This window comes from Malus sylvestris, chromosome 5 (genome assembly GCF_916048215.2).
Source record: "Malus sylvestris chromosome 5, drMalSylv7.2, whole genome shotgun sequence".
In the NCBI taxonomy this organism is placed as follows: Eukaryota; Viridiplantae; Streptophyta; class Magnoliopsida; order Rosales; family Rosaceae; genus Malus; species Malus sylvestris.
Window position 1 is genome coordinate 30941835 of NC_062264.1, and position 23570 is coordinate 30965404.

Below are 23570 nucleotides of genomic sequence, written 5' to 3' on the forward strand. Positions count from 1 at the left end.
AATTCAGGGTTACAGAAATGGTAATCTGGTTTGCATGGTAGGTTAACGTTAAAGAATGCAGTTGGGTCCCACTATATCCAATCTGTCCAACCGTTTCCCTCCTTTGAGTTCTTGCGCACTGGTGCGTACACAAAACGCGCCACAAGTGAGACGCTGGAAATTTGACTGTTTTTTTTGCTTACCAACTCAGTCCATATCTCTGTACTCTTTAGCAGTCTCTCTCTCTCTCTCTCTCCACAGTGGAATAACTCTTCTGCACGCTCGTCTGTATTCACTGTAATTTTGAGCTTTCTTGAGCCTCTCTCTCTCTCTCTCTCTCTCTCTCCATTTTCTCTGTCCTCTCTGTTCAACATCTTCTTCTGTCTTTTGCCTCTGCATTGTCCCATTGTTCCCTCTCTCTATCTCTCTCTCTCTCTCTCTCAAGTCTCAACTTGCTTTCTTGTTCTTCATCAAACAACCGGAGCCATGACCGTGAGCACCACCGCCAAAGAAAAGCTGGTGGTAGAGGTGGTGGCGGCGCACAACCTCATGCCGAAAGACGGCGAAGGCTCCTCCTCCCCCTTCGTAGAAATCGAGTTCGAGAACCAGCGCCTCCGAACCCAAGTCAAATACAAAGACCTCAACCCTATCTGGAACGAAAAGCTTGTCTTCCACATCAAAGACGTCGCCGACCTTCCCTACAGAACCATCGAAGCCAACGTTTTCAACGAGCGGCGGTCCAGCAACAGCAGGAATTTCCTCGGAAAAGTCCGCGTTTCGGGCTCCAGCATTGGGAAAGAGGGCGAAGAGGTCCCCCAGCTTTTCACTCTCGACAAAAGGAGCTTATTTTCTCACATCAGAGGAGAAATCAGCCTGAAGCTCTACCTTTCCACGAGGGAGGAGGTCAAGGAATCTGGGGGTAATGGAAATGGAAATGGAACAGTCTCCTCCTCCTCTCTTTCTGCATCTACTGTCTCGGGTTCCGGGTTTTCGAAGAAGAAGAACAAGCTTCAGGGGGGGAACTCGGCTATGGCGGTGAATCAGCAGCTGGTGCAGGAATCGAAGCCGACTCAGCAGAACCAGAACCACAACGGCGGGTTCAAGAATCAGGAGCAGCAAAATGCAGGTGAGATGATGATGATAAATAAGCCTGTTTTGATTAATCCAGGGCCTGGGATTGGTGTCTCCGCCGCCGGCGACAGAGGGACTGGCGGTGGTGGGGGTGGGAGTGTGTACTCAAATGGGTTGGGCGAGTTTTCGCTTAAGGAGACTCGGCCGCAGCTCGGCGGTGAGTCTATGAAGAAGGACAAAACTAGCTCTACTTATGACCTTGTTGAGCAAATGCAGTATCTGTATGTGAGGGTTGTGAAAGCGAAAGATGTCTCGTTGTTTGGCGGCGGGGATTTGGTGGCGGAAGTGAAGTTAGGGAACTACAGAGGGGTTACTAAGAGGGTTGGTTTGAACAATGTTGAGTGGGGTCAGGTTTTTGCCTTTTCGAAGGAATGCATACAGTCATCAATGGTGGAGATTTTTGTGAAAGAGAGCAACAAAGATGATTTCTTGGGCCGTGTTTGGTTTGATTTGAATGAGGTTCCGAGGAGGGTTCCCCCGGATAGTCAGTTGGCTCCGCAGTGGTACAGAATGGAGGATAAGAAGGGGGACAAGTCGAAAGCAGGAGAGGTTATGCTTTCAATTTGGTTTGGGACTCAGGCTGATGAGGCATTTGCCGAGTCTTGGCATTCGAAGGCTGCCAATGTGAATTTTGACGGGCTTTGTTCGATAAAGTCCAAGGTTTATTTGTCCCCAAGGCTGTGGTATCTTAGAGTGTCGATTATCGAAGCTCAAGACATTGTCCCTGGCGAGAAGGGGTCTACAATGATGAGGTTTCCTGAGCTTTCCGCGAAAGTTCAGGTGGGAAACCAGGTTTTGAGGACTAGAAGTGCACAGCCTAGTAGCGTGAGGAGCCTCTCTAATCCTTTTTGGAATGAGGAGGTGATGTTTGTGGTGGCTGAGCCAATAGAGGACTACTTATTGGTTGCTATTGAGAATAGGGTTGGGCCGGGGCGTGATGAGGTGGTGGGAAGAGTGCTACTTCCGGTGCAAGCAATAGAAAGGCGAACAGATGAAAAGCCCGTCGTTTCAAGATGGTTCAACCTTGACAACCACCATTTCGGCAATGGAGGAGCAGCAGAGTCCAAAATGATGACAAGGTTTGGTTCTAGAATCCATCTCCGGGTTTCACTTGATGGTGGTTATCATGTGCTAGATGAGGCCACAATGTACAGCAGTGATCTTAAGCCGACTGACAAGCGGCTGTGGAAGTCTCACATTGGTGTGCTTGAGATGGGGATTTTGGGCGCAACGGGGCTTATGCCAATGAAAATAAAAGAAGGCAAAGGCGGGTGTAGTGATGCCTATTGTGTTGCAAAGTATGGCCAAAAATGGGTTCGAACTCGCACCGTTGTAGAAAGCTTGTCCCCGAAATGGAACGAGCAGTACACTTGGGAGGTGTATGATCCCTGCACAGTTGTCACAATTGGGGTGTTTGATAACTCCCGGATTGGCAAGAACTTGGCTAACAATCCAGGAGCTCATGATTTGCGTATTGGGAAGGTTAGAATTCGCTTGTCTACGCTGGAATCTGATCGAGTTTATACTCATTCGTATCCCCTCATGATGCTGCACACTTCAGGGGTCAAGAAAATGGGTGAGCTTCATCTGGCTATTCGGTTTTCATGTGCCAATATGGCTAACATACTGTACATGTACACAATGCCGCTGCTTCCAAAGATGCATTTTGTGAACCCTTTGAGTGTGAATCAGTTGGAGACTTTGAGGTACCAAGCGATGAATGTGGTGGCCTCTAGGCTTAGCCGGGCAGAGCCGCCATTGGGTAGAGAGGTGGTTGAATACATGCTTGATCACGATTCCCATATGTGGAGCATGAGAAGGAGCAAAGCCAACTTCTTTCGACTAATGAATGTTGTTTCAGGACTTGTTGCTATGGGAAGATGGGTGGAGTTGATCCGTAGTTGGAACCGCCCGGTTATCTCAGCTTTAGTTGTTGCACTTTTCCTCTTGCTGGTTGCATATCCAGACCTCATCCTCCCAATGATTTTGCTCTACATGGCCTTAGTGGGAGTTTGGCGTTATAGGTCTAGACCGCGCCAACCACCCCACATGGACACTCGCCTTTCCCACGCTGAGAGTGTCTATGCTGATGAATTGGATGAGGAATTCGATTCTTTTCCAACAAGCCGGAGCGCTGAGGTTGTTCGAATGAGGTATGACCGGCTAAGGAGCGTGGCAGGGAGGATTCAAACTGTTGTTGGTGACATGGCTTCGCAAGGCGAGCGATTCCAAGCACTCCTGAGCTGGAGAGACCCGAGAGCCACATTCTTGTTTGTGATATTCTGCTTGATTGCCACTTTTGTGTTGTATGCAGTGCCAATTAAGGCTGTGGTGGTTCTGCTGGGATTGTATGTGCTGCGACCGCCAAGGTTCAGGAGCAAGCTGCCTTCTCAGCCTTTGAATTTCTTCAGGAGGCTGCCCACCAGGGCTGATAGCTTGTTGTAGGCCGTTGGATTCGCTCCATGATTCATCAGATTTAGGACTTTTGGACAGTGTGGTGGAAAGGGAAGGGCTTTTTGTGTTTCGTAGGTAGGAGTTAGGATGCTGTCTTTCCTTTTTGGTCGTTTATCGGTTAAGTGTAGCCGCGTAGGGGGTGTGTTACTGCCTCTTCTGTAGCAGAAGAGAAGCATATTCATGTATCATGGAAGCTCCTTTCCATCTGATCTGATTTGTATTTATTAGCTTTTCTGGATTGGCCTTATCTAATTCCGAGTTCTAGACATTGGATTCAACCTGATGAAATTCATGAGACCGTCGTGCTTTGATGGTTAATTTCTCATTAATTTTAGATAATTAGTTTCTTCAACTATAACAGAACAACTTAGTGAAACTACTCTGAGTTTAGATCGACCACTAATCCAATGCTGCGATTTCATGGAGATACAAAGGCTGGAAGTTCTTTTTTCTGGACTGAAGGAAAGGGAAAGGAAACAATCAAATTCGAAGCAGATGACGATGATACAGCTGTCTCGAGAGTTTTTCCCCCTTGGACGAGCCTTGCAGATGAGCACTGTGGGGATATCAAGCAGGACGAGGTCTCAGAGGACAAAGAATTCAATAGAACGCAAAAGGTAGAAGCAGCAAAGAAATAGTCAGTCACCGAGGCGCATGTCGACCGGTCCCTCCCGAATGTCTCTTAGTTGTCAGTTAGCACCAAGTCAAATTACAGGCGAATGAGAAGATAATATAGACAGGGAAGAACACTGCAATTACAGACAAGACAATGCCTAAAATTCATGTAGACTGAAGATAATTTACATTGTCCATTACAAGGAACTCGATATATTCTTCGCCAAGAGAATACAACAACAACAACAACAACAAAGCCTTTTCCCACTAAGTGGGGTCGGCTATATGAATCCTAGAACGCCATTGCGCTCGGTTTTGTGTCATGTCCTCCATTAGATCCAAGTACTCTAAGTCTTTTCTTAGAGTCTCTTCCAAAGTTTTCCTAGGTCTTCCTCTACCCCTTCGGCCCTGGACCTCTGTCCCGTAGTCACATCTTCGAACCGGAGCGTCAGTCGGCCTTCTTTGCACATGTCCAAATCACCGGAGCCGATTTTCTCTCATCTTTCCTACAATTTCGGCTACTCCTACTTTACCTCGGATATCCTCATTCCCAATCTTATCCTTTCTCGTGTGCCCACACCTCCCACGAAGCATCCTCATCTCCGCTACACCCATTTTGTGTACGTGTTGATGCTTCACCACCCAACATTTTGTGCCATACAACATCGATGGCCTTATTGTCGTCCTATAAAATTTTCCCTTGAGCTTCAGTGGCCTATGACGGTCACACAACACGCCGGATGCACTCTTTCCATCCAGCTCGTATTCTATGGTTGAGATCTCCATCTAATTCTCCGTTCTCTTGCAAGATAGATCCTAGGTAGCGAAAACGGTCGCTTTTTGTGATCTTCGCTAGATTGCTCCGGTCATTAGTGTGGATAAGTATATAAATGGATAGAGATAGGAAAGCAAACACAAGATGTACGTGGTTCACCCAGATTGGCTACGTCCACGGAATAGAAGAGTTCTCATTAATTGTGAAGGGTTTACACAAGTACATAGGTTCAAGCTCTCCTTTAGTGAGTACAAGTGAAAGATTTAGTACAAATGACATTAGGAAATATTGTGGGAGAATGATCTCGTAATCACGAAACTTCTAAGTATCGGAGTGTGGTGTCGTCTTGACTTGCCTTATCTGTCTCATAGGTAGATGTGGCATCTTCTCTGGAAGTACTCTTCCTCCATCCAGGGGTGGTATCTTTAACTGGTGGAGATGCACAAGGTAATGTATCAATTTCACTTGAAGCTTACTTGTAGTTTCAGGCTTGGTCAAGCGCGATACAAACCATGTAGTAGGAGTCCCCCAAGTCGCCGAGTTAGGGGGTCTGCTGAAAGAGGTGACAGACAAGGTAAGCAATCAGAGCTCCGACTGATTGTTCACCTTCTCCCCATCTTGCAGCAGCATGAAGGATAAAGAGAAGAAAAATGAGAAGAGATGATATGAGATACTTTTGCTTTTGAAGAAGTAACTTTCCACAGGCTTATTCTTGAACTGAGCTGGAGGGTTTTCTGGTTTCCTCCAGAGTATTAAGGCCGACTGAAGAATTTGAGGGTCAAAACAAGTCCATCAAATCTAGAGTACGTTCCACCCTGCTGATATGGGATACTTTTGCTTTTGACAGAGTAATGGATGTATCGGCACGTGTGCTGTTACGCTTGTCTCCACATGCTTCCTTGTATCCTTCGCACTTGCCCTATCTGTTCCTCAAGCAGATGCGGAATCTTCCCTGGAAACATAAGATGTTGAAGATGAGTACTCGAGAGCAATGCCAGGTAAGTAATCAGGTAAGGGGTTCCAGGCAGTCAGTTCCTGGCTGGAAGCTTGATTCCAAGTGCTGACTGATTGCTCTCTTTCTCCTTGTCTTGCAGGTAAAAACAAGGCCAAAAGAAAAGACAGGGAAAAAGCATGATATGGGATACTCTTGCTTTTAACCCTGATGATATGAGATATTCTTGCTCTAGTATAGCTTGTTTGCAGAGGTATTATCGGGGGGAAAGAAAGCTAAATATTTTGAAAGGCTTCGTTGGGAGTGCCCTCTTAGATATGATGAAGGGTTGAGCATTTTTGCAGGTCTGCCTGTCCGTTGGGGATGGAGGTCGACATATATAGGAGTCTCCCTAACAACAAGTAGTAATGCTATTCCTTTACCCTGCTTGGTCATAGCACGGTAGTGGGAGCTGCCAGTTTCACATGTTTTAACTCTGTCAGAGCACTTTGAAAAGGTGGTCTGTGGTATCTGGCTCTCGAGATTCGGAGAATGATGCCTCTTCGATTTTTGAGAAAGCAATCATGTTGGGGGTCTGACTCTCGAGATTCGGAGAGCAGTGTCTCTTCGATTTTTGAGGAAGTAATCATGTTGGGAGTCTGGCTCTCGAGATTCGGAGGGCGGTGCCTCTTCGATTTTGGAGCAAGCAATCTTGTTGGGAGTGTTGTCTCGAATGTGAGTAAAGGTTAGGCATGTTTGCTAGTCTACCTTGCCACGAAGCACAAAGGTTGACACACAGGGACTTTCCAATTATCCAGCAATGGTACTGTTCCTTTACCCTCTCTTCGATTTTGAGAAAGTAGTCATGTTGGAAGTCTGGCTCTCGAGATTCGGAGGACGGTGCCTTTTCGATTTTGGAGCAAGCAATCTTGTTAGGAGTGTTTTCTCGAATGTGAGTAAAGGTTGGGCATGTTTGCTAGTCTACCTTGCCACGAAGCACAGAGGTTGACACACAGGGACTTTCCAATTATCCAGCAGTGGTACTGTTCCTTTACCCTTGTGGGTAATAATATGGTAGCTAGACCTTCAAAATTTATGTGTCTAAACTTTTGTTAGTGCTGTTTCTTTGCTATTCTTTTACCTTTCTTGGTCAGAGCGATGTAGTGGGAGCTGCAAGCTTCACGTGCTCAACTTTGGCAGAGAACTTTGGCAAAGTTATATGTGGTACCCATGAGCTATTGTTGCGTGTGGGAAGTGGGTGATTGAACAGTAAGATTCATGTGCTTTCTACTTCACCAGAAGTCTTCGACAGAATGCCCATAATTTTTGCAAAGCTGAGTGTGCGTGTGACAGGTGCTGACAAGGCTAGAAAAGTAGGTGCCTCTTCGATTTCTGAGATCAGCCCTCGTGGTCTCTGAGCAGCCCAGCTTTTGAGAAAGCGAGCGCCTCTTCGATTGATTCGGAGAACGATGCCTCATCGATTTTTGAGAAAGCAATCATGTGGGTCTGGCGTGCCTCTTCGATTTTGGAGCAAGCAATCTTGTTGGGAGTGTTTTCTCGAATGTGAGTAAAGGTTGGGCATGTTTGCTAGTCTACCTTGCCACGAAGCACAGAGGTTGACACACATGGACTTTCCAATTATCCAGCAATGGTACTGTTCCTTTACCCTCTCTTCGATTTTTAAGAAAGTAGTCATGTTGGGAGTCTGGCTCTCGAGATTCGGAGGATGGTGCCTCTTCGATTTTTGGAGCAAGCAATCTTATTGGGAGTGTTTTCTCGAATGTGAGTAAAGGTTGGGCATGTTTGCTAGTCTACCTTGCCACGAAGCACAGAGGTTGACACACAGGGACTTTCCAATTATCCATCAGTGGTACTGTTCCTTTACCCTTGTGGGTAATAATATGGTAGCTAGACCTTCAAAATTTATGGGTCTAAACTTTGTTAGTGTTGTTTCTTTGCTATTCTTTTACCCTTCTTGGTCAGAGCGATGTAGTGGGAGCTGCAAGCTTCACGTGATCAACTTTGGCAGAGAACTTTGGCAAAGTTATCTGTGGTACCCATGAGCTATTGTTGCGTGTGGGAAGTGGGTGATTGAACAGTAAGATTCATGTGTTTTCTACTTCCCCAGAAGTCTTTGACAGAATGCCCATAATTTCCGCAAAGCTGAGTGTGCGTGTGACAGGTGCTGACAAGGCTGGAAAAGTAGGTGCCTCTTCGATTTCTGAGAGCGACCCTCGTGGTCTCTGGGGAGCCCAGCTTTTGAGAAAGCGAGCGCATCTTCGATTTCTGAGATCGGCCTTCGTGGTCTTTGAGCAGCCCAACTTTTGAGAAAGCAAACGCCTCTTCGATTTCTGAGATCAACCCTCGTGATCTCTAAGCAGCCCAGCTTTTGAGAAAGCAAACGCCTCTTCGATTTCTGAGCAGGCGCCTCTTCAATTTCTGAAGCTCCGTCGAGTGCAGATTTTTATAGGGGCTGGCATTAAGTTTCAAATCACACTTGAATCTCCACCAGTAGAAGCTTCATTCTTGCACTTCTAAGATCTTGATTTGTCCGACCTCTTCTCTCTTCAACACCTTTGAAAATGTCTGGCCCCTCCGACCGTCTTTTTGACTTGAACCTTGTTGAAGAGGCAGCCCCGCCTTCTCCAGACAACATATGGCGCCCATCCTTCGTCTCCCCTACTGGTCCTCTTACCATTGGGGATTCCGTGATGAAGAATGATATGACCGCTGCGGTGGTGGCCAGGAACCTTCTCACTCCCAAAGATAACAGACTACTTTCCAAACGGTCTGATGAGTTAGCTGTTAAGGATTCGCTGGCTCTCAGTGTTCAGTGTTCAGTGTGCAGGTTCTGTGTCTAATATGGCCCAACGCCTATTTGCTCGAACCCGCCAAGTTGAATCATTGGCGGCTGAAGTTATGAGTCTCAAACAGGAGATTAGAGGGCTCAAGCATGAGAATAAACAGTTGCACCGGCTCGCACATGACTATGCTACAAACATGAAGAGGAAGCTTGACCAGATGAAGGAAACTGATGGTCAGGTTTTACTTGATCATCAGAGATTTGTGGGTTTGTTCCAAAGGCATTTATTGCCTTCGTCTTCTGGGGCTGTACCGCGTAATGAAGCTCCAAATGATCAACCTCTGATGCCTCCTCCTTCTAGGGTTCTGTCCAGTACTGAGGCTCCAAATGATCCCCCTCCGGTGCCTTCTCTTTCTGGGGCTCTACCGACTGCTGAGACTTCTCCTAAGCAACCTTTGTGAAGGCTCCCTCTTGTGTGTTTATTTTGACTCATGTATATGTACATATTTGTAGCTTATCGGGGATATCAATAAATAAGCTTTCCTTCATTTCAACGTATTGTGTTAAATACACCAAAGCCTTCTTCGCTAAGTTCTTTGAATTTTCTTTTGTTGAAGCTTGTATGTTGAAGCTTTCAGAGTGGAGCATGTAGGTTGGGGTAGTGTTCCCTTAATTTCCCGAGTGAGGAAAACTTCTCGGTTGGAGACTTGGAAAATCCGAGTCACTGAGTGGGATCGGCTATATGAATCTTAGAACGCCATTGTGCTCGATCCTGTGTCATGTCCTTCGTTAGATCCAAGTACTCTAAGTCTTTTCTTAGAGTCTCTTCCAAAGTTTTCCTAGGTCTTCCTCTACCCCTTCGGCCCTGAACCTCTGTCCCATAGTCGCATCTTCTAATCGGAGCGTCAGTAGGCCTTCTTTGCACATGTCCAAACCACCGTAACCGATTTTCTCTCATCTTTCCTTCAATTTCGGCTACTCCTACTTTACCCCGGATATCCTCATTCCTAATCTTATCCTTTCTCGTGTGCCCACACATCCAACGAAGCATCCTCATCTCCGCTACACTCATTTTGTGTACGTGTTGATGTTTCACCGCCCAACATTCTGTGCCATACAGCATCGCCGGCCTTATTGTCGTCCTATAAAATTTTCCCTTGAGCTTCAGTGGCATACGGCGGTCACACAACACGCCGGATGCACTCTTCCACTTCATCCATCCAGCTTGTATTCTATGGTTGAGATCTCCATCTAATTCTCCGTTCTTTTGCAAGATAGATCCTAGGTAACGAAAACGGTCGCTCTTTGGTATTTCTTGATCTCCGATCCTCACCCCTAACTCGTTTTGGCCTCCATTTGCACTGAACTTGCACTCCATTTGCACTGAACTTGCACTCCATATATTCTTCGCCAAGAGAATAGTTTACAAAATTTCAAACTCATGAGAGGAAATAGTGTAAAACGTGAGTCAATGTTAGGGAAAAAAGGAATGTAAAATATTGTAAATACTACGAATCCTTTATTAGGGAGGATATTGTTTATGACCTTTATTATTTGTTTCCTTACGGAAAAGATTGTATATGTATATATTTCAAAGAAGTAATACAATGAAAATTATCTCGTAAAATTCTATTTAGCATCATAGCCAAACTGACGTAACCCTAGAAAACTGTATCTTCTATTGTTGCTTTTGGTTGACTGGTTCATGCGTTGTTTGTTCCAGAAATTGGTCAGGCCGTGTACAGCACACTGTCTTGTTGTTGCCGTGTGGTTCTTGATTGCAGCACAGTATTTGCTACTGTTGTGTTTTTTCCCTTCTTTTCTGTAAGTCGAGATGGCGAATATAGGGGATAACTTAACCTTGAAGTTGGAAGGTGGTTCTCGCACACCAACCAACAATCCAGTATTGAGTCCTGTTGTTATTCAAAACGATGCGTTTGATGTACCGAACACCGTGAAGTTGAATGGATCAAATTATCCTCTTTGGTCCAAGGTATTGGAGATGCACCTTGCTGGACGTGGTAGAAAGGGCTTTGTGACAGGGAGTACCAAGGAACCTGCTAAGGATAGTGCTAAGTATGAGACGTGGGACACAGGGAATGCAATAGTAAAAGGATGGTTGATCAATTCCATGGAACCAACTATCATGGGATTTTTATTCACCTGCATACTGCTAAAGAAGTTTGGGAAGAAGTGGCTCGGACCTATTATAATGGTTCGAATATTTGTCAAATTTATGAATTGAAGGTTAAGTCATTCAGGCTTCGTCAAGAGAGTTAGCCGGTTGGTGTGTATTACGTTGACCTCAAGTTTGTTTGGCAAGAGCTAGATTAACGGAGACCAATCAAGATGGAATGTGCTACCGATCTCAAGACACTTCGAGAAGAAATTCAAATTGATCATGTGTATACTTTTTTGGTAGGTTTGGATGACATCTTTGATAAAGTACGTAGTGAAATTCTACGTACTCAACCCTTACTATTAAATCCCTCCACAAAGTATTTGTATTATCACATTTCTCCCCTAAAATTTATGAAATTTTACATTTAAGTCCCCTAATTATTCACTCTATTCGGATCCCTTTTTCTAGATTCTCTTTAGTTTTCCTCCACTAACTGCCTGCCACGTGTCAGCCCTTAAACCTATCTCCCTCTCTCTTTCCCCCGACTCACTCATTTCTCTCTCTCTTTCTCTCTCTCTCAGCTCACTCAAACCCTCTCACTCTCTCAGACAAAATTGTAAACACGAATTTTCTTGCGATGAAACGAGACAAGAACACATGAACAAAATAATATTTTGTATTAATAATTTGGGGTTACAATCTCTTTATAGTTTAATCATCTGATTCGATCTCCGTAAGATGTAGACTTGTGGATATTTTGTTGATCCAAGGGCCGTTGAGGCTTGATCTTGGATGAATGGTTGGAAGTTTCTTCAAGGGCCTTAGGGGCTTAATCTTGAAGGTTGAGGGAAGTTTTTTCAAGGGCATTCGGGGCTTGATCTTGAAGGTTGATGGATAAATAGATCTTCAAAGGCTTTTGGGCTTGATCTTGAAGAATGGATGTGTGGATTTATTGATGTTGTTGATCCAAAGGGCCATTGGGGCTTGATCTTAGGATGAACGGATGTGTGGATTTGTTGATGTTGTTGATCCAAAGGGTCGTTGGGGCTTGATCTTAAGATGAACGAATGATGAACGATGAGCACTTTCTTCAAGGGTCGTCGGTGTTTGATCTTGAATTGGTGGAAGTTCTTCAAGGGTCGTTGGGGCTTGATCTTGAAGGAGGATTTGACGAAGAATGAAGAGAGCTTTCTTGATCCTTCGGGATTTGCTTGGGAGCTTTAGAGTTTCAAAGCTTCAAGGTTTTGGTGTGATGTGAATTGGTGAATGAAAATGAATGCCTTGGCTTCCTACTTATAGAATTCCAAAACTTGATTTTTGGATTTAAATAATCAGATGAAATAAATCATTTCTGCAAGGTGTTGACACATGTCATATTTGACTTTTCCGATGATTTTCAATTTTTCGTTGAGTCACATGCTATGTGTAAAATTTATGTGACACGTGAATGTTGAAATTTTAATTATTGGTCAACATTTATTTCATCAAAATTTTGATGTCTACAAATGCCCCCACTTCAAGGCGCGTTGTATACATGTGCTTGTCACGTGTAGAAGATGTGTTTTGATGTTCCTTAATGTAGGCCGTCGAGGCTTGATTTTGAATTGGGCTGAAAATTTCTTCAAAGGCCATCAAGGCTTGATCTTGAATTGGGCTGGAGTTTTCTTTAAGTGCCGTTGAGGCTTGTTCTTGAATTTTGTTTGAAATTTCTTCAAGGGCTGTCGAGGCTTGATCTTGAATGGAATTGGACCACAAGGAGCTTCATGTGGTAGATGATCTTTGGTAGTGGATGAATCAGCACGTATTTTGTTGAGTTTGTTGACTTTCCACAACTTTGATCTTGAACTGGGTAGGAGGATTTTCTGGTTTCCTCTAATTGTTGACTTTCCATAGGCTTATTCTTAAACTGGGCTAGGGGGTTTCTTCTGCCAGACTTGCACCAAATGTCTGACTTTACTCCTTTTAACTGGAGCTGAATTTGATTCAAGGGTGGTGGACACTTGATTTTAAATCGGACTTGTGATTTCTTCAAGGGCGTAGGGGCTTGAGCTTGAATTTAAATAGGACCCTGAGTGGTTTCAGGATTTGGACACATGGCCGGCAAGCACGAGGTGGAGGTGATGGTCCGTTTCTTTGTTCAATCTTTCTAATTCATACTAAAGAGGGTCAGGGGATAAGGTCAGAGGCTGCAAAAAGTTTACTTTGAAAGATTAAGTAAGTTCGCGGCATTTTCATATGAACCCTGAGCAGTTTGGTTAACAGAATGATCTTCAAAAGTGGTGGACACTTGATTTTGAATCGGACTTGTGATTTCTTTACATGCATTTAAAGCTTGATCTTGAATTTAAATAAGACCGCGAATGGTTTCACTTGGCAAGTGAGATTCGGCTTTGTTGGGGATGGATCAGCACATGCAGTTATCGCGTTTGTTGATTATCCACAATCTTGATGTTTCATTGTCGCCCATCTTATCTGTTCTCTAGGCAGACGTGGTATCTTCTATGGAAACACATCAATAGTTGAATGTGAGTACTCGAGAGCGATGCTAGGTAAGCAATCAGGGAAGAGATTCCAGGTAGTTGGTTCTTGACTGGCAACTTGATTCCAAATGCCGACTGATTGCTCTCATTCTTATTATCCTGCAAGTAAGAAAAAGGACAAAAAAAATGATAGGGAGAAAGCATGATATGAGATACTTTCACTTTAGACCCTGATGATATGAGATATTTTTGCTCTTGAAGAAGCAATGATGATTTAAGGGCGTTGCACGGCGAGGCGTTGCTCTTCGGTGACGATGTCAGTGAAAGGTTATTGAGGCTTCTCGAGCTCTTTGATTAGAGCAATGACGGCGGGCTAAGATTTAACTTAGACTCATTTTTCTGGATCATGCGGTTCTACAGGGAAGGGCGTCGTGCTAAAGTGATTTGTTCCAGCTTATCGTGCTGCATTCTTCTCTGCTTGTTTCTTTTGCATAGTAGAAGTGGTGCGCAACCTTTTGCCTTTAAATGGTCTTTCAGAGCATCACCTCTCAGCGTCTCATCCATGCTTGGCAGCTTCAGTGTAAAGAGCTGACATCAAATCAATTGTCCTGAAGTATTCATTGAGGAAATTCGAGACCTATCAACAGTTAAAGACGAGCACTAGAGAGCAATGCTAGGTAAGTAACCAGGCAAAGGTTCCGGGCAATCAGTTCTAGATCAGAAGTTTGATTTCAGGTTCTGACTTATTGCTTTCTTTCTCCTTGTCCTGCAGGCAAGAGCAAAGACAAAGGAAAAGACAGGGGAAAACATGATATAAGATACCTTTGCTTTTAACCCTGATGATATGAGATACATTTGCTTTTGAAGAATTAACGGATGAATTAGCATATGTATTTGTTGCGTTTGTCTCCACATGCTTCGATGTATCATTTTCAATTGCCTCATCTGTTGGTATCTTCTTTGGAAGTACATCAACGGTTGAAGATGAGTACTTGAGAGCAATGCTCGATAAGCAATTAGGGAAGGGGGTTCCAAATCGGAAGGTTGATTCCAAGTGCCAGCTGATTGTTCTCTTTCTCCTTGTCCTGCAGGGAAGAACAAGAGTAAAGAAAATGATAAGGAGAAAACATGCTATGAGATATTCTTGCTTTCGACCCTGATGATATGAGATACGTTTGCTCTGGTGTGACTTGGTTGAAGAGGTATTTTCAGGAAGGAAGAAAGCTAAGTATGTTGAGAGGTTTGGTTGCAGATGTATTCTTGGCAAGGAAGAAGAGTCAGTCATTTTGGATGTGTGCCTTGCCATAGAGGATGAAGGTCGACATATATAGGGATTTCCCAATAGCAAGTGGTGGTGCGGATGTGGCCTTGTCACCCACGCTTGTCGGCAAAAGTGTGGTAATTGGAATAGTGAACTTCACCCGTTTTCAACTCTGGCAGAGATCTTTGACAAAGTTGCACGTGCTATCCGACAAGCTGAGGTTGCGTCTGAAAAGTGTTGACAGACTTTATGCAGGAAAATCCGGCTTTTGAAATTCAAAGAGTGGTGTCTCTTCGATTTTTGAATTGGTGGCTATGTTGCCTCTCTTTTTATAGAGGTATTGATCACATCCAACATGCACACTTTAAAGATTGCTCGCTCGTGAAAATTGTATATGCTGTATTTCTGATATTTTACTCCATCCAACCCTTTTCTTTAACCATTTTTTAAAATGGCTTACCCGTCTAACATTTGCTTGGATTTGAGTATCATGAGTGATACAGGTGCGCCGCGTCAGGGTAATATATGGTGTCCATCCTTCTTATCTTCTAATGGCCCTCTTACAGTTGAAGACTCCATGATGAGGGATGTAACAATGGCTACAGTAGTAGCTAGGAATCTCCTTACTCCTAGAGATAATATGTTGCTTTCAAGACGGTCCGATAAGTTAGTTGTCCAAGACTCCTTGGCTCTCAGTGTTCAGCATGCGGGCTCTGTGTCCAATATGGGCCAACGCCTACTTGCTCAAACTTGCCAAGTTGAATCATTGACGGTCGAGGTGGCAAATCTTAGATGAGAGATCAAATAGCTGAAGCGCGAGAATAGAGATTTGCACATGCTTGTAAATAATTATTCGACGAGCATGAAGAGAAAGTTTGATCAACTGCAGGACTCCGAAGGTTGGATTCAAAGTGACCATCAAAGGTTTGTAGCTGTACTCCATAGGCATTTTTTGCCTTTGTCATTTGGAGTTCAACCAAGTATTGAGGCTCCGAATAATCAACCTCCGGTGCCTCTTCTTCCTGGAGTTCTGCCAAGTACTGTGACGTCACATGAGCAACCTTTGTGAAGGCTTACTTTTCTTTCCTCTTTTTTTTTTCTTTTTTTTTTGTACATATTTATAATTTCTAGAGATATCAATAAACGGGCTTTATTTTATTCAGTGCATTGTGCTAAATACAAATAAAACATATATCTCACTAAGATGTGTTACTTTTTTTTTTTTAATCATATTTTCCAAGATGGTGTTGTGCACCATCCCATCACCTTTTTTTTTTTAGGCAGTACCTGATGTGCCATCCTCCCCTTACTTTCTTATTTTCAATTATTCTGTCGCCACCACCCCTTTCTTTTTTCTTCTTGACTTGCTAATAGTAGCATGCATTTTCTTTTTTTGTGTGTGTGTGTGTATGTTTCGATGATGAGTATGGTAGATTGACACTACTGGGTTCCTCGGTGGGCTTCCTCGCTGCACCGCATTATTCTCCGCATGCAGACCATTTTTTACTTGCACAGTCACCGTGCTGCATTCTTCTCTGCATGCGGATCATTGTTTACACAGTCACCACACTGCATTTACACAGTCATCGCACTTCTTTTGCTTAACTGGGTTCTTCTGCACATATATATATATATATATATATATATATATATATATATATATATATATAGGATTGAACTGTCACTGCGCAACCATTGCACACCCAATGCATTGCTTATTGCTTTACCGTCACTTCACCGTCTGCTGCTCACCCGTTGCAGTGTCTACCATCGCAGAGGAAGGGATCACCATTTGCCGCTTGTTCCTCAGCAGCTAAGCCTTGATCTCCAAAATAGCAATCATGTAAATCCAATGATTTCAACATTTTACACTTGGCAGCAAGCGAAATTATACCGATATTAAAGACATTGGAGCACCAGATTAAGCTCAATTTTTCTGAGCTTGGGGAATCCGCCTCCGAGTACTTGTTTGAGAACGAAGGCAGCACGACGATAAGATGATAATGATGAGGATGTTGATTTTGATGCGGACAAAGATAATCAGGTGGTGTCAATGTCTTCGACGTTGCCTCCCCAACTTCAAGCGTATCGAGTAGAGAGCAGTCTGCGACTGCATTCAACAATGGCGATGGAGAAGAAGATAGATGTGGAGATGGCATAAATTGTTGAGCAAGAGGAGATGGATTTCTTCGCCAGCCGAAAGTGAATATAGATCTAAGCGTGCGAGGCGGAGTCGTAGGAATCATTTGATGGTCTCAACTTTGAACTTAAAAGCTCAAGAAATATGATGCAGGAATTAGAGAAAGAGCTGCAGAATCTTGAAACGCCTTCGACATAGATGGGGTGGACTTTTCTAGGTGCTTGCCCAACGTATCGTGATGCGCTTACGGTCTAGTGACCCACCAACAATCTCTGTTTTTTCGACCTCTCGATCCTCGACGACATTTCGGCTGCCTAGAGCAGATATGGAAGAGAGAGAAAGAAGAACACCACTTCTGCATCCAGATCTTGTGCATTTGCAGGTCTTCCTTTTGTTTGTGGGTGACTCCACCATTTTTATGAGAGGAAGAAGACGGAGGAGCGGAAAAGAAGGTGTCTGAAGACAAGGTCGTGTGCCTGGCTTGGAGGTCCACTTGCTCCGGGTGTGCGCACCATGTATAGTAGGTGGGGTTTGGGTGGAGTGAGGATGGGCCACGGGAGTTGGGCTCATTGCTGGTGAACTCGAAGAAAAATATGAAATTGTTGCCTTTTATTCCGAACAAGCATTGTATGAGGAGAACAAAGCAGATGGAATTTCTTGCGACGGCTAGTGGCTATGAAGCCAATCATGTCATCCCTCTCCCCAATAGATGACAGTTCGATTTGAAGTTCTGGTGGGTGGATATGAGTACTGAGTTGGCAGATGATGATGATGATAAACTGGACCCAAGCTTGAAATGGACAAGGAAAGAGAAGTAACTCGGTGAAGTTGAGGTTGGAAATTATTGTTGGCCCAAAAACCATTGTGGCGGTGAAATGGGCCTAATTCTTTTTATGTATTATTTTAATTATTTATCTTTTTATTTTATTTTTTTTAATTTTAATTTTTTTACAAAGAGATATTTGTTGCCTTTGTAATGAAATTGACTTTCATTAGTCGAGCCTTCAATAAAAACTTTTTTTGTTTTTTTTGATGTGACTGAACTCAAAGTTGAATGTTCAAGCTGCCTACGTACCCTTTCAAAGAAGAGATTAAGTCATAATGTAGTTCAAATGCATTTTTTTTTGTGCCGTACACAGTTTATGCTCTTGTGGGCCAGGAGCATTTGGTGTCGTTTGCAGTTTCAGCTCGTGCAGGCAAGGAGCTTTTGTTGTCGCCTTTTACGCTCATATGGACAAATAGCTTTTGGTGTGGATTTGGTGTCATTCGCAGTTTTAACTCATGCAGGCAAGGAACGTCTTGGTGCCATTTGTAGTTTGAACTCGTGCAGGCAAGGGGCATTTGGTGATGTTTGCAGTTTCAGCTCGTGCAGGCAATGAGCGTTTGGTTCCGTTTGCAGTTTCAGCTCGTGCAGGAAAGAAGCTTTAGTTGTCGCCTTTTAGGCTCGTGCGAACGAGGAGCTTTGGTTGTCGCATTTTAGGCTCATGCGAACGAGGAGCTTTGGTGAATTTGTCAAACGAGGAGCTTTGCAATCTTCATAGTAAGGAGTCTTGATCGAGTGATTGAAGAAGTCTTTGGGGAAGAAGTCAAGCATCATGATGGCAACGGAGGATCTTAGTGTCACGATTTCATCATCCTCAACGCTTTCATGTAGCTTTGGAGGTTGACAAGAGCTACTTTGCCCCATTTTCGATTGGTGAACTTGTGGAGGAGATGTATGCTTCTTGTGCAGTTTCTTTGGAGTGACATGAGTCCATCCTTCAACTTCACTTGACTTAACTGACATGGTTTTGGAGTATGCCCCCAGCGGTTGAGGTGAAGATTTTAAGTCAAAAAAGCCAAAAGTGACGGTGGTATAGTTTGACTTCACCACATCGTCAAGATCTAGCTCAATGATTCCTTTTTGAGCCAACTTCATGATGAGATCTTTCAGTACGACGCACTTTTCCGTTGGATGACTGATGAAGCGGTGGAATTTATAATACCTTGGATTGTCAGTACGATTCATCTCTTTCGGTCGTCTGCACTCAGGTAAGTCGATCACCTTTTTATCAAGCAAGTATTTCAACATGGCAACCACATAAAAGTCAGGGAATGGATAAGTCTTCTTCTCAAGCTCCTTCAAAGTACGTCTACTCATCTCTTGATGACAAAAAGCTTCGGTTTGAATCGCATTACCTCGTGTAGAGATTTTGACGGGAGCTGTGTTGACCGTCATTGCTTCCTTAGTGGGTTTCCATGCAGCTTTATCCATTTTTGGCCCAAAAACTTTGTCATTCTTATAGTCGACGATCGGTTCTTTCTTCTTATGATAGGCGATACTTAACTCCATGTCATGGCGCGCGGGTGACTAACTTCTCGAAGGTCCTTGGTTTGATGCCTTGAAGGATGTAGTGTAATCCTCACTGCATGCCTTGAACACACATCTCGATCGATGAGGTCTCCGAAAGTCTGTCTTTGCATTCGAGAATTAGAGTGCGACATAAGTTGATGTAGTCAACAACTGGTTCATCCTTCCACTGATTTGTATTTGTAAGCTCCAGCATGCTTACAGTGCAGCGGGTGCTGTAGAAGCGGTTAAGGTTCCCGCTCCAACTGCTCTCAGCTGTTGATAGACTCAAGCTCTAGGTCCATGTACCAGTCGAACGTATTCCCATTCAGATAACGGATAAATTGCTTTGTGAGGTAGTCTCATTCAGTCCCCGCGTTGTTGCAAGTCTCGACGAAATAGGCGACATGTTGCTTTGGGTTTCCCTTTCCATCAAACTGAGCAACATACAAGTTGGATTCTGGACTCTTAGTGGTTTCAATACATGACTATAACTCACAGGAAAAACATAGCAACTGCCAATGGTACCATGGCACCAATGTGTGGCGCGGGCACCATGAATCTCACCCCATCTCTCCGTTTACATCGTTGCTTACTTGTTCCTTCTTTATCTCATCAGTTATTATCCATACCACATGTTACTGAACAATTGGATTGTATTGTTCTAATGTATCCATCCTTTTGTCTACTTCAAGATATTCAAACCAAGGAGATAATTAGGCGTGACACTAAGAGAGAGGGGTTGTACTATGTGGATGACGTTGTTCCTGGCAGAGCTAATGCAGTTTGAGCGTCTCGTTCTAGTAATTTACAAGAAGTGTGGTTATTGCATCGTCGGTTAGGGCATGCATCTTTTGGGTATTTACAACATATGTTACCTAGTCTATTTAGTGGAATAAATGAATTAGACTTACATTATGAAGTATGTATTCTTGCTAAAAGCCATCATGCTTCGTTTCCTCCTAGTATGAATAAAAGAGCTTTGCCATTTGAACTTGTGCACTCTGATATTTGGGGGCCTTCTTCCGTTGTTACTTCTTCTAGGATTAAGTGGTTTGTTACGTTTGTTGATGATTGCACTCGTATGACTTGGCTATATGTGTTGAAAAATAAAAGTGACGTTGATATGGTATTTAGATCTTTTTCTCGGATGATTCAGACACAATACTCGTCTGTGATTAAAGTTCTACGTTTCGATAATGATGGTGAGTATATTAATCTTGAGTTGTCGGAGTTTCATCGTGATCGAGGCATTCTCTATGAAACGACATGTCCTTATACCTCGCAGCAAAATGGGGTTGCTGAGAGGAAAAATCGCCATATCTTAGAAATGTCACGTGCTCTACTTCTTGGAGCATCTGTTCCTATGGTGTTTTGGCCTGAAGCCACTTATGCAGTCTATGTGATTAATTGTATGCCATCTCGGGTTGTTGAATTTTGAACACCTCTTCAAGTCATTACTCAACATGCTCAAGTTGTGTCCACTAATACTCTCACTCCTAGGGTATTTGGGTGTGTAGCTTATGTACATATTCAGAAAATTCATCGCACTAAGTTGGATCTGTGTGCCCTACGATGTGTGTTTGTGGGTTTCTTGTCTCACCAAAAAATATATAAATGTTATCACCTTGAGACTCGGCATATGTATGTTACCATAGATGTAACCTTTTCTGAATTAGAGTTTTTTTAATGCTCTTGTATCTTCATCTTTAAATCACCAGAGGGAGAGCTCTAATGGTGATATGGAATGGTTGGACCTAGGGGGAGACACTATTGCAAATATCGCACCTGCCAGTGGAGAAACATGTGCCGAGTAGGATTTAGAATTTCAGGTAGCTTCTGCCGAAGCAGGTGAGGCTATTCGGACAGTTTCTACCGAGCCTTATGAGGTGGTTCAGTCGGTTTATGATGTGCATATTAGGCCTCGGGAGCCTGAACCTGCTGAAGTATCATCAGAGCAGCCACGGTAAATTGTTGCCGAGAGTAGTACGTAGTCACGGCAAACACTTACCGAATCTGCTAATGTGCCCCCTCTCTCTCTTTAGATCCACAGTGCAGCCCAATAGGTAAGTATTGTGGATGATTATGTAACTAATGCAAGTAATGATGTAAGTCCATATAAGTTGCCACCGAGACAAAATCGAGGTGTGCCACCTGATAGGTTTTCTCCGGAAGGGAAAATGAAGTATTTAATAGCCAACTATGTCTCATGCAATGGCCTTGCACTAGAGCCCTAAACTTTGATGGACAATACGGAGTCTGTTCAAGTACCAACCCATGTGGAGGAAGCTTTAAAGGATCCAAAGTGGGCAAAAGCAATGGATGAGGAAATGTTGGCGTTACAGAAAAATAATACCTGGGAGGTGATGCCTTTACCAAAAGAAAAAAAAAAGACAGTTGGATGTCGGTGGGTGTTTACGATCAAATACAAAGTCGATGGATCAATAGACAGATACAAAGCAAGGTTGGGAGCTAAAGGATACACCCAAACATATGGTGTAGATTACCAGGAAAGTTTCTCTCTGGTTGCCAAGATGAATACAGTTTGATGTGAAAAATGTTTTTCTCTATGGGAACTTGGAGGAAGAAGTATATATGGATTTTCCTCATGGGTATAGTGCTGGTGGAAATACCGGAGTATGTCAATTGCGTAAGTCTCTTTATGGACTTAAGCAATCGCCTCGTGCATGGTTCAATAGGTTTACTCAAGTTATGAAAAAGATTGGGTATCATCAAGTCATTCTGATCACACATTGTTTGTTAAACGAAGACAGGGAAAAGTGATAGCCTTAATCATCTATGTAGATGACATGATTATCACTGGAGATGATTTCAATGAGATTTCGAAGTTGCAGGGTAATCTTGCGACCGAGTTTGAAATGAAGAACCTATGAGATTTGAATTATTTTCTTAGGGTTGAAGTTGCTCACTCTCTGAAAGGTATCTTCTTGTCTCAACATAAGTATGTTATGGATTTGTTAAAAGAAACTGGTATGCTGGGGTGTAAGCTGGTAGACACTCCTATTGTTGAAAAGCATCATCTATGTTTGGATCCGAATCAGAAATTAGTTGATAAAGGGAGATATCAGAGACTTGTAGGAAGACTAATTTATTTGGCTTATACACATTCGGATATCACTTATGTTGTGAGTATAGTGAGTCAATTTATGCATTCACCGAGGGTAGATCATATGGCTTCTGTTATGCGTATCCTAAAATATTTTGAAGTCTGCGCCAAGGAAATGAGTTCTATATGGGAAGCACGGACATTTGAGGGTTGAGGGGTTCACAGATGTTGATTGGGCAGGGAATGTAAGTGATAGACGATTTACTTTTGGGTATTTTACTTTTGTAGGAGGAAATCTGGCTACATGGCGAAGTAAGAAACATAAGGTGGTATCAAAATACTCAGCTGAGGCTAAGTATAGAGGCATGGCCCACAATATTTGTGAAATTATTTGGCTTCAAAAACTTCTTTGGGGTTTAGGTTCAAACCAAATGTGACCATGAGACTATATTGTGATAATAAGTCAACGAGAGATATAGCTGATAATCCAGTGCAGCATGATAAGACAAAACATGTGGAGGTTGATCGACATTTTATTAAAGAAAAGCTCGAGAAGAAGATTGTTTCAATTCCATTCGTGAAGTCAGAAGAGCAACTTGCAGATATTCTCACTCATGCCATGTGTAGTCGAAAGTTTGATAACTCACCTATCAAGTTGGGCATGTGTGACATCTATGCACCAACTTGAGGGGAAGTGTAAAACGTGAGTCAATGTTAGGAAAAAAAAGGAACGTAAAATATTATAAATATTAGGAATCCTTTATTAGGTAGGATATTGTTTATGACCTTTATTATTTGTTTCCTTATGGAATAAGGATTGTATATGTATATATTTCAAAGAAGTAATACAATGAAAATTATCCCATAAAATTCTATTAATAGCACATGCTCTCGCCTAAATTTCACTTTTCCAATTAACTTTGCCAATCATGTAGGACTTCCTGGGAAATCTTAGAGCATCCCCAATAGGGGCTTTATCCTCCATAAGGCAACCACATTTCTAGCCTTAGTGAGAAATTTCATCCCTAATGAGCCGAATAATGGGGCTAGATCCACCACTGGGGCTAGCAACTTCCTTTCTTGGGTAGCATAAAATTAGGCTACATCTAGCCCAAAAAAACAGTGGGTCCCACCAAAAAAATAGCAACCCATGTGAGCAAAATTCTATCATTCTCCCTTCACTTGCGAATACACTTATACTCTCTTTTTATTATTTTTTTAAATTCTTTTCTTACTTATTTTTCTTGCAATTTGGCTAATTAATGATTGTTTTAAATTCCATAAGAATTAAAATTTCAAATTGATTTTACATTCAAGGGCATTGATGGGTGAAATTTTCAAATAATGTTTTTCAAAATTGTATGATACTAATTTACCAATTGGTGCTAGGTAAATTGTTGTGTTATACGTGAAAATCAAATTATTTCAAATGGCGAAATGGGGGTTTGTTTCTTTCGACAGATGAGATTGAGATAAGAGAATC

At 43.0% G+C, this 23570-nt stretch overlaps 1 protein-coding gene across 1 annotated transcript; it reads left to right on the plus strand.

Moving 5' to 3' along the window:
- Positions 1-280: 280 nt before the first annotated feature.
- Positions 281-3893, plus strand: LOC126622729 (FT-interacting protein 4). Its single transcript, XM_050291461.1, has one exon. The coding sequence runs from the start codon at positions 466-468 to the stop codon at positions 3553-3555; it is 3090 nt and encodes a 1029-aa protein (XP_050147418.1). The 5' UTR covers positions 281-465; the 3' UTR covers positions 3556-3893.
- The last annotated feature ends 19677 nt before the right edge of the window (positions 3894-23570 follow it).